Consider the following 16779-nt stretch of genomic DNA (forward strand, 5'->3'; position numbering starts at 1 on the left):
GCATGGCAAAGAAGCCTAGAAAGTACAAAGATGCTATTGCCTGGAGCAGGAAGATGACAGAAACCTTCAGAAGGTGAAATTTCTAACTGAAAAAAAATTTTTTTTTTCTTTTTTAGAGAGAGGGAGTGAGGGAGAAAGAGAGGAGAGGGAGAGGGAGTATCTTATGACCCTGAGATCATGACCTGAGCCAAAATCAGGAGTCGGACGCTTAACCAGCTGTGCCACCCACATGCCCGTCCAACTGAAAAATGTTCAAGTCTGATTACTGGTAGGCAGCGTGGCCTAGCTGCAAAGCTCAGGGTTTGCTCAACTGAACTGTGACGGGCACTTTCAAGAAACAAGTTGACCTTTTTGGTCTCCTTTTGACCCTTTCATTGCATAAGGCAAGAGTGCTGTGACTCCTGGCAAGGATTATGGTTATTACGCACCTAGCAAATGATAGAGGTTTGAAACCGCTCATTACTGCTGTTATTCTCCCTATTCCTACCTGTTAGATTATATGTACCTAGGTGATTCTGTAAAAGAAACTAAATACTTTCACAGCTTACAAATAACCCCGGTTTAAGCACTTGCTTCTTCTCTCATTAAATCCTACCGCCTTTCCTGTTTGTCAGTCCCCGCTTCAGCGTAGTCGAGTAGGTGAGGATTTCCCCACTAGGTCAGCTTCCACCTGCTCTGGGCCTGGAGAAGGAAACTTGGAAGAAAATTGTAAACAGGTAGATTTTAAACTATGTACTAATTTGAAAAAAGACACTTCACTGTTTGCCTTTTAGATGATTAATACTGATTACCCTTGTCGAGACACTGAAAAGATTTTGAAGAAACCTAAAATTCATATAATACTACGTGATCGTGTGTGTGTGTGTAAATGCTTGTGTTTTAACATGTTTTATGATTAACTCCCTGCCCAAAGAAATAGCTATGTTGAGTGTAGACCTCCACCTTACTTTAGCAGAATGGTGAAGCAGAGATACTAAATGAGAAATGTCTGAAGGTGTTGAGATACCCTTTTTTTGGTGATTTTCTAAAGCAATTTTTAATGACAATCTGGAGGGAGCAGTAATCGTTTAATAAATGAGAAAACTTCTTTCCCTCCCCGAGTTTAAGTTTTCCCCAATTAATACCAGTGCTGAAGCATTTGTCAAAGCTTTATTGATCTCCTGTCTCAAAAAATTCTTTCCTGCTTTAAAGGCAGTTGATAGCCTTGGGAGTGCTTTCCACACAGTGACAGTAAGATTCGAAAGACCTTTTGCCCTCACCTCCCAAATTCTCCTGTAGGGGTGTGAGTGGGGATCATTTCCTTGTAAGTTGCCATTTGATCTTGGAAATCAGTAACCCTAGAGTTGTCCATTAGAAAAAGTCAGCAGCAACCTTGAGTGTTTTGTCTGGCCGCTTATCGGCCCCACCTCTTGTGGAAAGCAAGAGTTCAATAATGGGACAAAAACAGGGGCATACTCTACTCTTTGATTCATTATTGCACACGAGCTATGCTGCAGGCTTTTTTAAACGACTCTCTCCAACTCAATCCCCATATTTGGAATTATTACTTTAAAGAGAGTGTATTGATGGTAATGATAAATATAACCCAGTTTTCTTCCTTGCTTGGATTCTAGTATTCTGACTTCTCACTATGACAGAGGGTTGTAGATAAAATATTTTAGGACCATAGCAGTCTCATTCCTTTTAAAACTGTGACGTAGAGTATTTTTATTTTTATTTTTATTTTTTTTATTTTTTTAAAGATTTTATTTATTTATTTGACAGAGAGAGACACAGCGAGAGAGGGAACACAAGCAGGGGGAGCGGGAGAGGGAGAAGCAGGGGGAGCGGGAGAGGGAGAAGCAGGCTTGCCGCTGAGCAGAGAGCCCGATGTGGGGCTCGATCCCAGGACTCTGGGATCATGACCTGAGCCGAAGGCAGATGCTTAACGACCGAGCCACCCAGGCGCCCCGACGTAGAGTATTTTTAAAAGAACATATTTAAGTCATACTTTCTATCCATTTCTGGAGCTTGGACATCATTAGGAAGGGTTTTACTTTGAAAACAGCTTTAAACCTAAGGGTGACTTTTGAAGACTGTATAGAATCATTTACATTTTGTATTTTGGAAAATGTAAAAATAAATTACACTCATTTATATATATAAGTCACCGCAAATGTACCATCTTTCCAACTAGCTGTATTTTCAAAATACCCCGTTTTTCTGTTTGATTTGTCAAATTCAATGTTAGGGTTATTGAAAGAGAAGTTTCTTTAGTGGGCCAGAAGTTAAAGTCGGCTGCACCTTCTTTTCCCACATGACTAAGAGTTGTTAACAGCATGTAGCCATGAATTAGCAGTTTCTGGGCAGCCCTCTTGTTCCTAAAAGATCCCGCTAATTTTAGAATTTGCTTTATGAAAAACCTCAAATTACTTTGTGGTGTTGGATATCCTGTCATTCTGGGAAGAAACGCGGTTTTTAAAGTAAAGACAGTGGCACATTTCACATAAAAATATGGTATTCAAAAATGTTACATTTTATAATTTTCAGATATCATTGTCAGTCATTAAAAAATAAGTCCCTAAGCTTTCTTACTAAATTGGCAACATTTTTTCTCCCTGCTAAATCAAGTCTGTTTTTTTCTGTCTCTTTGAAGTGCAGTTTTTTCTGCATGCATTTTTTTCCCCTAACATCTAATAAAATGGTTTTTTAAATGCACAGGTTACCTTGCATGAGTTTTGGAATTTGCTCCTATACAAATATACAGATCATTGTTAATATATATTACATTGGTGGTGAAATAGGTTCCTTCAGATAACTACTTAATAAGAATGTTTCAATAATGTAAATTTTAACACAATCAGTAACAGTGTGTTTTGCCTCTGTCATGAAAGCACACAGGCCCCTTGGGATTTAATTTGGATGGAAAAGCTACTAATGACTGTATTTGGAGGTCAAGGGAAAAAAGGAAGATACTTTTGCCCAATGCGGTGCTTAATAATGCTTTTGATATATCTAAAAAGTAGTTTTTGATGTTGTAAAAAAAATTCTACTGATATTTTAAATTTCATAACTTTTATTTTTGGTTAAATATATTTGAGTCTCTGGATTATCTTTGTTTTTTTTTTTCCCTTCTCCAGACAAAAATAATAATTTTGCCTTTACTGGATCCAGAATTAATTTTAACATTGTGAAAGCATTGAAATATTTTGTGGTGTTTATTTCCAGAGCTTTTCTAAGCAAATAATATATTTTGTAATACCCTATATCATGGAAAAAAATATACAGAATAATTACTGCAATCCTAAAATTAGAGTGTGTTGGACAGATAAATGTATCCTTTCAGTCAGAAGATGTTCATAATATGTTTTTCTTTCTTCTGACTCTCAGAAATTTGTAAGGAATGCCATTATTTACTGAAGTTTTCTCTTGGCATAGTTTTTCTAAATCAAAACCCTTGGAACAAATTCCTCAGGCTTTTTTAGTGCCTGCTACTACTTAGTACCATAGAAAGCACATAACTTGCTGGAGAAACCTGAGTCTCATTGGGCTACTATTGCTTCAGCTAACTGCTTTCCCACCTTGCTGTCAGAGTGATCACCAGCAGTCCTGCAACATATTGTCTCAGTTAATAAAGAAAAGTAGAGCATTTGCCAAAACACAGAAGAGTACATTTTAAATTTGTACCATAGAAGTCTGGTTTGCTGCCCATGGACTGTCTCCTCACTTCGTAGGCATAACAGTTAGGAGTTCTCCGGATGTATTTAAACTCTTTTTCTAGAATTTCTCAGTCCCTCGGAGTGGCCTTGAGGAAAAATGGTTGCTCAGATAACCCGTTGGCAGCTCATGGAGAGTCTTGTTCTCCCCAGGATGCACCGGGAGCCCTGTCCAGTTCTGACTTAGTAGAGTGAACCATCGTCAGCCTTTTCACGTTCTTGGATTGTTTTATTTATGGATTTACCAGCTTTGTGCCTAGTGCTGGACAACACAGGAAAAGTCATTTATTACAAGCATGCTATGGAAATCCAAGGCAAGGGCGTGAAGATGAAACAGGGCTGTATTTTCCAGGTTGAAGGCAGGCTATTTATAATTGATGATCTTATTTTCTCCAGATGCCTTTTGTTTGTGTTTTTTTATGACAAAGGTGTCCTCTTTGTTTTTTTTTTTTTTTATTATTTATTTTACTCATACAAAAACATTTTTGTAAAACAATTTTAATGAAAGTTTTGACCAAAATATGCTATTATCTATTACATAAATTAATGAAGTGTTCTTTTTCCAGGCAGCACAAATTGTGCTGATCTCTCTGTTTGAATTGAACACTCCTGAATTTACCATGTTACTTGGTGCCTTGCCAAAAACATTCCAGGATGGTGCCACCAAACTCCTGCATAACCACCTCAAGAATGCCAGTAACACCAGTGTGGTGAGTGCTTGGTCACAATTGATACCTCTGTACTGATCATGACCTCTGTGAATCCCCGGTCTAGACGTGCTCTAATAAAATGGCCAGCTTTCTTGTTCTCTTTTAGTAGATTGTGGGCATCTGGAGGGTGGGGGCCGGGTCTGATCCTGCCATATTCCCAGTGAATGAGTGAACTTGGTATTTAAATATGGCCTTTTTCTTACATGAGATTGTTCAGTTAAATTTTTACTTGGTCATTTAGTCATTTATTCATTGAGTTACTTACTTTCTTCATATGTAAAGATGAAAGTGCTCAATTTGTGTCTGTTAATCTAGCATAGCTGACATCAGTCATTCAGCTTCAGGAATCCCTATATGACAGTTACCCATTTTGGGTGTATGTGCACTTAAAGTTGGCCTTAATGATAAAAAAAAAAAAAAAAGTCATCCCAATTGTGCAGATTTTGCCCTTTTATTTACATGTGGGTTAAAAAGCTGGGGGGCGGGGCGCCTGGGTGGCACAGTCAGTTGAGCATCTGACTGGGTTTCAGCTCAGGTCGTGATCTCATGGTCATGAGATCGAGCCCCACATCAGGCTGTGTGCTCAGCGTGGAGTCTGCTTGGGATTCTCTTCCCTCTCCCTCTGCCCCTCCTGCTTGTGCTCTTGCCCTCTCACTCTAAAATCAATCTTAAAAAAGAAGAAAACCTAGGGGAAAGGGGGCACTATAATCTATGTTTAGCCCTTGAATAATGATGCTTATTCTGTTTTCACACCAGGGCTCTCCAAGCAATACAATTGGCCGGACTCCCTCCCGACACACCAGCAGCAGGACCAGCCCCCTGACCTCCCCCACCAACTGTTCCCATGGGGGCCTATCTCCCAGGTAATGCCATTTCAACAAAAGCGAAGAAACTAAAGCACCAGTGTCCAACCTATTTCTAGGTTTTTAGACCAAGCTTAATAGCAAAAAATGAATGGGTATCAGGAGACCATGGGGTCCTCACCCAAATCTTAACTATATAATCTTGGGCAAAGCAGTTGATTCCATGGCGAAATGGCCAATTTGTGCTGAATGTTCTCAGAGATTCTTCCGGCTCTGAGCACTCCCTAGTAACTTAAAATTTTAAAGCTAAATTTACATTTAGTACTGTTTCACATAGAAACCATTTAGAAATTCATCACCTATTCTCCAAGTGCTAGGAGCACCTGAAGGTATTTGTCATCTAAATAAATCCTCTGTTGTCAGTCCACACATAGCCTGGGGTAGTTTTCCCACGAAGCAGTTGTTCCAAGCATAGTTGCTGTCATCACAGGCTCACGTTTGAAGCAGACTGCTGCTCTGGAGAGGTATTAAGAACCTGAGAACTAAAATTGGATCAGCATTTTCAGACTTTTGTTGGGACCATGCAAATAGACAATAGCATATTTTGGTCTTAGAGAGTCTGAGACAGTGACTTAAAATCAGAAAAATGCTTTGGCTCGGGATCTTTAGACTTCTCCATCTGCCCAGAGCCTTTGGAAGTCTCTGCAGGTGACCCCCTGGCATGTGTTGGCGTCTCTCATGGCCTCACATGGAGTAGTGGCCCTAGAAGCCAGACTTCATAGTGCCCGGACCTGTGAGGGTCACACGTGCTGTGTTTGTCTACCAGAAGTCCAGATCTTTGCGATCCCTGGCCACAAGGATCAGGGGGCTGTGTCTTAAGGGATGTTGACACCAAGATAATAAGAACATACAAGTACTGCCATCGTCCCTTTAAAGGCTACCTCTTTAGTAGGAAAATAAAAAAATACAAGTGCCTTTAAATTTATTTTAGATTTTTAAATTCCCCAAATCTTCCATCCTTACCAGTAAAGTTCTCTTTAGTTCTTCAAGTTATATAAATATTTGGAACATATGAAATTTGTATTTTTCTCTTGGTGAAACAAAATATTTCATATACTTGTAGTATGCTGTTTATATTGCCTTATTTCTAATCCCCCTAAATCCCCCTGGTGCTATATTTAGGTAGGATGAAGAATGATGTCACGTCTCCAAGTTTGGTCTGTGTTGTCATGATTTTAGCAGGCTGGTATAATTAGATAGTTGACGTCAGAAGTGAATGAAAATATGTCTGACTTTCCCCAGGTGTGACTGAGGCTCAACCAACTATTTTTTTTTCATGTTAATATCTGTATCTAAAGTATATGACTTACAGGGTCCAGTGTTAACAGTAAAATCAGAGTTCTCTTTCTCGGGGTGGAGGACAGGGGCAGGATTTTGTGGAAAGCTTGAATTCTCTGTAAATGGTTGCTTTTGCCTAGAAGTAGTACTTCTGCACCATTAATTAGGAAATCTCTTCCATAATACATAGTTCATACTTCTTATCTTTTAGTTCTTTCATTATTAGGGTGGCACATTCCTTAGGTAATAAGCAAAAGGTAAAACGCAAGTATTTTTATTCTATGTGCTTGCTAGTCTAGGTAAAAGACTGGTGGAGGCCACTGGTGTAATCCATCCGAGCTAAGAATTGGCATGGTATTAATCTTCACGGATCCCCAGATTATTAAAAATTTTACTTTTCCAAGTCACCATTCATTTTTAGTTGGCCTGGTCTTAATTTTTACTGTCAGGGTTGCCGGTCGGTGGAAGAAATGAAGAGGTTTATTTTCAGTATTAATATCATTTTCAAGATGAAGGCCAAGTGTGACCTAAATGTTTTCTTGCCAACAAATTCTGCTTTAGGGAATTATTTAATTGTGTGGCCTCTTTATTTTGTAAACAAATGTGCCCTCAGTCAGGGCATACCTAGCCAGATGGCCTTAGTCAACAACTTAATTAAACTCAGCAGAAGTGGTTTTTCTCACAACTAAAACTGTCCAGAAAGTAGGAAAAATGGCTTCCTGTCATTATATCACTGGGAATATTGAAGTAGGCCACATACTTTCACCAGGATGATTATAAAAGCTATGAACTCTTGCATTAAATAGGAGAATGGACTAGGTTACCCATTCCTGGGGAAACGATAGACAAGTTCTACCACATATAATCTCAACGGTTTTTTTGTGCAGTGCTCTTGAAGCATTTACTTTCTGTGAGCTGCCATTCTTTCGAATCATCTTAAACATATGATGTTAATTTTTTATTCTTAAGAGGAAAAGTTACCAGTTGTTTGTTTTCAATCTGATTTTTTTGTATCAAAACGAACTAGTATTTTTTTACTCCAAAAATTCTGCACTAAGATCGTGGTGTGTTAATAAGGAAATATTCTAAAATGATGAGCAAATCTAATTTGATACTTAAAAAAAACAAACAAACCCTACAAACAATGAATCATGGAACACTACATCAAAAACTAATGATGTATGGTGATTAACATAACATAATAAAAAAAAGCAAAACAAACAAAAAAACCCTAGTGAGGAAGTTGTTTTTATCACCCCAGTAGTCTTAGAGAAAATCATAGCTAGCATGTTAAACCTTTGTGAAACATTCCATTAAATCGCTTTGTGTGTGTGTGTGAGGGAAGAATTACTCCTCATTCCCAGAAGTAAACAAATACTACTGGGTATTTAGAGAGGAGATTTGTAACCTGGAGTTTTTCATCATTCAACACATACATATTTTTTAGCTCATTTTACCCAGTGTGATTTGTGTTAAATGAAAAACAAGAGTTACAGGGGGCTTCAGAAATCACATGATGTCCGTTCCCTTTGAGATCAGAAAGTAGATGGCAGTCCTCGCCCCCATCTGCTGTACATTGTTGGCAAACGTGTTGTAGAGTAGAATGACACTAAACAGATCATCTGTTACCCCTAGCAATAAAGGGTAACTTTAGTGAATTTTACAGTCCATCGCATCAGAGGATCAAGATTTTCCATAGAAGCAAAGTGGGGATTAACTGGGAGACCCAGCCTCCCATAAGCGGTGGAGGTACATCTGCTTTATGCTCTACCTGTTAGCAGAGCGCCAGCCAAGATGGTCACCCAAGTTCCTCTGGTTACCTCCACCCCTACTCAGTGTGGGACTCAGAGGTCTGTGGGCCCTCATGTGCCATGGTGACCTCTCCTCTCCACACTTACTGACCTTACAAAATGAGACCACAGCTGTCTTTGGCAGAGACTAGCTCTTAGGGCCCTGATGATCGCCATCCTCAGGCAGTGCTGCTTCCTGGGGACCACCCTGGACCTGGGGTCACATTTCCTGCCAGGTCAGCTCATGCCTCTCACAGTGGCTGTGGGTCTCCTGAATCGCAGCAGCTGTTAGAATGTCCGTCGGGGCCTCTGCGGGCACCGACCACTGAGCGACATTTACAGAGTGAGGAGGGATGCCTGTGTTCTCCGATGAGTTATTTCTCGAATCAGGTGATATGAGCAGGGGAATTGGGTTATTTTGAGACCTGGCGCTCCAGCCCTCTAGTGGTGCTGTTACTTTTTCAGAAGGAAATTGCCTGTGGCAGCCCTTGAACTCCATCCGATTGGGTTCCGGGCTCAGGGAGCACATCGTCCCCTGCTAGAGTTCTGTGGTCAGAAAGGCATGTTCTCTGAGTCTTCCTGCTGTAGTCCCTCGGGTCCCATTTGACTTAAGGCCCGAAATTCCTCCTTCGGCTCTTTGTAAACAATTGATAGCATTATCTGAAACGGAACATGCATGCCTATTTGTATGGAAGTACTCGTAATGTCCTTCCCAGTGCAGACACACACACACACACTCACACACTCTTACACTTGGAATCTCGTGATTTAAAAATGTTAACACACGATCAAGAGGGGAAGGAATAAAGCGGCCATATTGAGGGCCAGACTGTAAAACCAACCTTGTTCATTTTCTCTGTATGGTGAAGTATAAATTTTGCTCCAGTTAACTTTGACAGAGCTTGGTCAAGGAAAGAGGAGACTGGAAGACACTTAGGATATAGTGTCTCTCAGTCCCCTCCCGTCCCCCCTCCCCGTTGCCTTGTTTTGTCTCTCTCTGACTCTCCTCTTCTGATCACTGCAGTCGGTTGTGGGGTTGGAGTGCCGATGGCCTATCGAAGCACCCACCTCCCTTTTCTCAGCCCAACTCCATTCCCACCGCTCCCTCCCACAAGACTCTCAGGCGTTCTTACTCTCCCAGGTAACAAGCTACCTGTTAACCTTGTCTGAGGTGTCACAATATTATTGCATTTCCAGGGTCGTCTCAGGGCTTTCGGAAAGCCTCTGGCTTAGACGAGCAGGAGTAGAGCCTTGGTGAGAAGTGTGAGCAGGTGCATGATCTCTGTTGACCTGCATGAGTATGACTCTTGCTGTGTCACAGGGACAGATGACCATTTCATCAACTGACCAAATCCAGCAGCACCTAGTAGAGCAAGCCTTTTGGCCCCGGCAGAGCTGAGCTCCGCCAGAGGTGCTGGGGCAATGCCCTGAAGTCAAGGCAGGCCACAGGGGCACGGTTTCCTTCGTATTCTTCTCAGGAGGACAAGGCATGCCCGCTCAGAAGCAAGTGAGACCTGCTCTTTCCCAAAGCGTACCTGTAGCGACCAGTCCCGCTGCTGGCGATGTGGACTGATTTCTTGCATAATGTACTGCCATGTGGTGAGAGTCAGAGGACACAGATCCTGAAGGGAAGGCCCGAGAAGTACATCTCCTTGACGTGCCCTGCCCCTAGGCAGGAGCGCAGTCGGTATTCTCACAAGCCCCTGGTTGAAGGTGACGAGGTTAATGAGTCTAGAGGAAGGGGTGGGGCTTCCTTCAGATCTAAAACAGATGGTAAATCGGTGGGACAAAGTAAGGGCCACGGATTTCTACAGACAACCGTTTGAGGGTCTCTCAGGTGGTTACTATAAAGGTCCAAAGATCCGAGGACCCCTTCCCTAGAAGCCTGTAATTGCACGAGCCTGGGGCAGCCCAGCTGTCTTTGTGCTGTGTAAGATGAGTTTGTACCTGCTGATAGGATAGGGTGAAAACAAAACCGAAAAAGGTCTGTTACTTCTGAATGCCTCGTAGGCGGCTTTTGCGCAGATTGACGTTCCTACTTTTGTATCCTCAACTCAGTGAAGCTGTATATTTTTAATAAAGTCAGCTAAAGGTTTTAACAACATCTTTCCTTTGAAACTCTAAGAGCTTTAAGAGTAACTTCTCAAGTACAGAGAACCCTGTAATGACTGTTTCTAGATACACAAGGTTAGGGCAAGGACACAGCAACAAGGTGACAGCTGCTGTCGTCAGTGTTAATAAAGCATGTCACCGTACTTAAACTTTTTTTTTTTAAGGTTAGCCATGCCTCAAAGTAGAAGTCCACTTATTGACTGTGTTCCCGTACACTGACCTGTGTGCCCTAATGGGCACTGAGCTTCACCCCCACCCAGCCACCTTCCCATCCAGCCATCAAGACCCCCTTCCATTGGGCACCTCGTTTCCAGAATCATCTTTCACGCATGCACAATAGCACAGCTCATGCTAATAAGTACCCATAACTTCTGTTGACCATCAGAGGGAGAGAGCATTGACAAGAGACTTCTGTGTTTAGAAAAACCCATCAGTTACCTACAAATAAGAGGAAATCTTTGTCTCTTTGCTTTCTGCCAAAACCGTATTGATTGCATAACAAGGAATGATTATATCCTAATTCCATTCCTCGTATCTTTTCCCTGCAAAATGACAAGGAGGAAAATCTCAGAAAGCAAACTTCCTGTCTCTAGTGTCCCCATTCTTGGAGACCTGACCTCATGCACCTCCCCATCCACGATATATATCCTTTACAACAGGGTGTGTCCAGAGCTCTATTCTGCCTCCGTATTGGATGACATGGCCTGACCTTGGGTCGGTGACTATTGACCGATTGAGCAACTATTCGTAATCTAAAGAATTCTAAGGAAACCTTTCTGGGGTCTAAACACAGTGTTTACAGAAGACCAGGAGCTGGCCTTTAACCTCAAGGATTATGTCCTTGAGCTAAAACAAGACAGAGTATGGGGGCAGGTGACAGACCGGGGTGTCCCTAAGCAAGTCTCTTCTGATAAGAAAAGCCGTCCCTCTTGCTGTGCTCCCTTATGGTCTGCTGGCTGGGACCACGGTATCTGTGATTCACCAGGGACTGCTTTGAGGATTTCCTTTTTTCCCCCCTACAAAATGAGGGTTCATAGGCATTGATTTGGAAAAAAAACAGATGCCAAAACATGAACTAGCAAAGCATGGAGCATTCATTACCTGTTTCCTGTTAGAAAAAACGATACTGTCTCTCACCTGGAGCTCACACTTTTAGCTTCGTACCAAGGAGATACTTCACACCTCAAGCTACTGAGTCCAAAAAAAGTGTCACCACAGATTGTACTTGGTCGTGCATGTGTACTCCTAATTATTAATTGAAAATAAGAAGGAGGAACATTAACTGGCAGGATCCTTTTATTATTTTGAAAAGAGGCTACTGTAATGCTAAAGTTCTGTGAACTGAAGTATTTTAAGACCACTCAGGGTACACATAGTGAGATGAAATTATGTGAAAGCTAACATTATCTGAAGCGACATATGGAAAATAATATTGTGACATCCCTTAAAAAGCTGAACGTTCCGCCAGACTTCCTCTTGTCCATCTGTCATTCTTTCCATTGTTTTTTTTTTTTTCCTTTTGCATGGGCTATGCTATTATTTTTGGTTGTCGTGATTGAAAGTATTTTAAGGCATCTTTTTTACATCTCGTATGCGTATTTTTTTGTTTGAGTCATACTCAGCTTTTATATATAAAAAATAGTGTACTGGCCAGATGTATAAATGCCTTTGTTCCCACATAAGCTGGTATTGTGGTGTTCTAGAAAGGAGGGGCCGGGAGCCCCTGTGCTCCTCAGTCATGCTTTCTTCACTTTAAAGGGCTGTTGCCTCATGGACAGATAACCTTATGAACTTAGCAGGGGTTGAAATCTTGAATTCTGTTCAAGTGTTTTAGTCCACCTCCTGTCAGTATATACTTTGGAATTTTAACTGTAAACGTGTTCGTTCACATTTCTTTTGTGTTTGATGCCAGAGCCAGTCTTTGAGTTGGCGTGTAGTTTTGTGAGCTCTCCAAGTACAGTTGGAGCGTGGATTTTCTTTCATTCATCAGAAAAGAAGAATGGGTTCTATCTGGGCGAGTGTTGCAATTTTAGGTAAATAGCTCCTATCTCTGAAGGGTGAGTTCAGCTGCTGTGCCCCAGCAGAACCTGTCCAGCCTTGGAAAGCACTTGGATCATTACAGCCTTGAGCCGGTAGAGGTCTGGCTACTCCCAAGTGAGAACTGTGCAAATCTTGTCTTGCTCATCCGCCCATTCTCTTTAAAAAAGAGAAGAAAAGGTGGGGAGTGGGCTTAGTAAATACTACTTGTTTTTAAGTTACAGGAAACTTAACCTCATTGTGAGAACATACAGGATAGGTTGTGTTGCCCATGGGAAAGGCTCCTGCCTGCAAGTGTCTAGGTTCAGTTCCTTCTCTTGAAGATGGAAAGAGTGCTTTGCTTTAGTCTTTAATAGTGTTGTCGAATGATCACTTGTATACAGCCAAGGACTCTTTGAGTGTCCCCCTCAGGATAGCTTAAGACTTCTTGTAAGTTCAATTAGACTGACTCATCTGATCTTCTCTTGACATTTTCTTGAAACAGGTGACGCTTAAACTAACACGGGTTTTTTTTTTACTTGCCCTTGGTCAACTGTCGCTTCTTGTCTTGAGCTTTCTTTATGCTGTGCTTTATCCTGTGCTTGTCTGTGATATTCTTAGTGAGGGACCGTGGTGGGTTTTGTTCTTAGGACCACGTTTCAGTGCACTTTTCAGACCTCTAAAGGCTGCTTGTTGACACGCTGCATTATACCCGAAGGCTGGCTCTGTGGGACTTTTGCTCTGTTTCATGTTTTGCTCTGCATGGCCAGCTAAAGGAACAATAGTTGCCATCACTTTTCTGTAAGGGACAAATATGTCTTGCTTTTTGAAATACTTTTAGACATCCATCTAGGAATGTGACTCCTCTGTAGAAGGTCTGTTTTTATTTTATTTTATTTTATTTTTTAAAGATTTTATTTATTTATTTGACAGAGAGATAGTGAAAGCAGGAACACAAGGAGGGGGAATGGGAGAGGGAGAAGCAGGCTTCTTGCTGAGCAGGGAGCCCGATGTGGGACTCGATACCAGGACCCGGGGATCATGACCTGAGCCGAAGGCAGACGCTTAACGACTGAGCCACCCAGGCGCCCGAAGGTCTGTTTTTATTATAAAACACATAAACATAAGCATCTTGGAAGAGTTGGTATTCACAGCAAGCACCGGGGTTAGATGGCATGAGAGATGGTCCCGAGCCTTTCGGTAGGGTGGATCTGACTTGGAATCATTTTTGAATGTCGGGTTTTATTTCACAAGTTTCTAATACTGGTAAGCGTAACCCTGTCTTGTGAGGTCATTTGCTTTGCTCCTCCGAAACTTGCTTGTAATACTAGCTTTAATTTGAAACGCCTGTCCCTCTTAATCTGTTTGTACATTTGAGACCAGTAACAACCAGACTCCTCGTTTCCATCTTCAAGATATGAAAGTTATTTTTCCACTTTCATTACCTCGTGCATTGTCACCAGTTGTCACCCTTTGAGTTCTTGCATTCTCGTGGTTATTGCTGTTCCCCACTGGTTCTTACCGAGTGCCGATGTAGTTTGGGGCCTGGTTTGACAACACGGATAATTGTCCAGTGGTGGTGCTCTAACAGGTGTCTCCTTTTCATTCCAAGTCACCTAAAGATATAAAACTATAATCACACCTTACTCCATAAACCGTTGGAAGTAATTTATGCCCATAGCTCAAATACATTCATATGCTTCAATTTAAGAAACACTATTTTTGATCTTTAGCATGCTGGAGTATGATACAGAGAACCTGAACTCTGAAGAAATTTATAGTTCTCTGCGTGGAGTTACAGAAGCCATTGAAAAGTTTAGTTTTCGAAGCCAAGAGGATCTGAATGAGCCAATTAAACGGGATGGCAAGAAGGACTGTGATATTGTAAGTATCCCCAGGCTAGTAGAGAACGATATTTCAGTTAAGTGATAATTCTGAAGATTGACCACTGTGAATACTGAACTTCATCATTATTTTTATCTTGCAGTTAGAATAATAATATTTTAAGAGGCCCAAGGTAACTTTATAAAATCTTGAGTAACTCTCAGCTGTCTGTGAAAAATGTAAACTACCTTTTTCTCCCCTGTTTGCTTTTGTTTATCCCGGACATATTTTTGTTCCTGTGACGTGACAAAAATAGTAGGCCTGAATCGGACACCAACATGGCTTTCTGGAAGTTCTAGTCTCATGCAGAGGGAGGCAGATCAGTGGGAAATCAGTGGTGTGGCGGGGATTGGTCAGGGCTCAGTACTGAAGAGACATGCTGGACCAGTCTTTGTGCTCAGGAAGGGTCAGCGGGAGAGATGTTTTGCAGCCTTGGAGGTGCATGAAGCAAAGGGTCAAAGGGAGTTTGGACAAATAGGAGGGAGGCCCTGTGAGAAAGCAGGGAGATGGCAGTGGGCACGGCATGATTTCCCTTTGTGGGTGGCTGATGTGGAGAGAGTGGGCATATCATGTTGGTGGCGAGGTTTGGGGAAGAGGCTGCAGAGGTTGGCTCAGGAAGGGCACTCACACCCAGGGGACTTTTCTGCCAGTGTCTTAACTTTACTCTGGCGTCAATGGAGAGTCTTTGAAGGATTTTTTAACCAGAGAAGCGGCATGGTCACACTTACATTTTAGAAAGATTGCTGTCACAAAGAATGCCTCTGGAGGAAGTAGGGTTGGGAGGGCATGAGCTGAAATACTAGAGTCAGAAGTCTGTGCCTAGGACTCTTAAGTGCTGGGGCAGTTTAGTGAGATAATATCCTAGAAGGAGAGAAAAAATGTATGTCATCCCCTTTGGAACATAATGAATTCGGTTTTGAATATATGTGACTTGAGGGGCCTGTGGAATATCTGAGTATATGTATCCCGTGGGCCTTTGCAGGTACCAGTCTGGAGTTTAGGCTGGCCGTTCAAGCTGGGGATAGAGATTTGAGAGGCATTGACTAGTTGGCTTGATGATAACTAAAAAGTGAGTGAAATCAACCAAGTAAAGGGTAAGGACAAAATCCAAAGGATCATCAACACTAAGGGAAAGACGGAAGAAAAGGAGTTGAAAGAAAAGCTACAGGTTATTGTGTGGGAGACCAGGATAGTGTGGTGTCAGAGAACTTAAGGAAAACTTCTGGGAAGGACCTTCTAGCCAGGGAGAGGGATCAGTCAGATGTGGAGTGAAAGGGCTCCATTGGATTTTTTTTTTTCTAGCTGCATTAAATATGACCAAGTGGAAATTGAATTATTGAACAGGCTCAGAATTCAACATCTTAGCTGCTTGATGATCAGAGTGTTAGCAAAGACCACAGTGGATATAAAAATGCATTAAGTGTGAAAGATTTGGGAACTGGTATGTCTCTTTGGCTTGATAAGTGACTCAGTCTAATAAGACAGACATCCGTAAGGATGAATGTCAGATCCACTGGGAAGATGGTTCCCAAAAGCAGAGATGAAAACATTCAACATGTGGGAAAAAATCCATCCTTATGAGTGATTACAGAAATACAGTAAACATACTTTTGAGGTTCCACTTTATTTCTAAATTGTTCCACTTTGTTTCAAGTAGAAATTAAAATATTTAATGCTAGAAAGGATATAAAGAACTAGTAGAATATTGGTGGCATGGGAACTTGATACAGTTGCTTTGGAGCTTAGTAAATTATATTTAGCATAAGTGATTTTTTTTTTTTTTTTAAGAGAGATAGAGTGAGTGGTGGGGGTGGGTGGGTAGGGGGTGAAGGGGCAGAAGGAGAGAGAGAATCTTAAGCATGCTCCACGATCAGCTCAGAGCCCAACATGGGGCTTGATCTCATGACCCTGAGATCATGACCTGAGCCAAAACCAAGAGTCAGACACCTAACTGACGGACCCACCCAGGTGCCCCTCAGCCTAAGTGATTTTAAGTTTCATATCCTTTATCCGTGATATAACCTTTGACAACCTACGCTAAATAACAAACTCAGCAAAAGGAAAGAAAGTTATTATTTACAGTGTAGTTTATCTCAGCATTATCTATAACAAAACCCAGAAACATTAAAAAAAAAGTAGAAGGGGAATAGTTGAGTAAATCTTATTAGAACACAAATGGAAATAGTGGTGTGAGTAAACATTGTGGTTACAAACAGTGTTTGCATGGGACATTATTACACTGCGAGGAAAGCAAAATATGTGGGCGTGTATACTCTGATTCCCACTCCACGCAATCTGCGGGAAGAGAAGGATGGGGATAATACACAGTTTAAAAAGGAAGATCTTTTGTTTTGGTTTTTGTTAAAAGTGATTAGAATTAGGATGGGTTAGCTTTAATTTTAAAATGTCTGCGGTTTTTAAAACCCTTTCT

The 16779-nt window shown here is 41.5% G+C and overlaps 1 protein-coding gene across 4 annotated transcripts in view; it reads left to right on the plus strand.

Moving 5' to 3' along the window:
* CLASP1 (cytoplasmic linker associated protein 1) overlaps positions 1-16779 on the plus strand; it is a 263675-nt gene that overhangs the window by 211548 nt on the left and 35348 nt on the right. For all 4 annotated transcript variants that reach the window (XM_045869025.3, XM_045869027.3, XM_054506248.2 and 1 more), the window contains 3 exons: positions 4262-4405; positions 5162-5268; positions 14198-14348. In XM_045869025.3, coding sequence (XP_045724981.1) covers positions 4262-4405; positions 5162-5268; positions 14198-14348 — 402 coding nt within the window. The remainder of the gene's footprint in view (positions 1-4261; positions 4406-5161; positions 5269-14197; positions 14349-16779) is intronic.

The sequence above is a fragment of the Mirounga angustirostris genome, unplaced genomic scaffold (assembly GCF_029215605.1).
Source record: "Mirounga angustirostris isolate CCGP_5_RB_7025 unplaced genomic scaffold, mMirAng1.0.hap1 SCAF_3, whole genome shotgun sequence".
NCBI lineage: Eukaryota > Metazoa > Chordata > Mammalia > Carnivora > Phocidae > Mirounga > Mirounga angustirostris.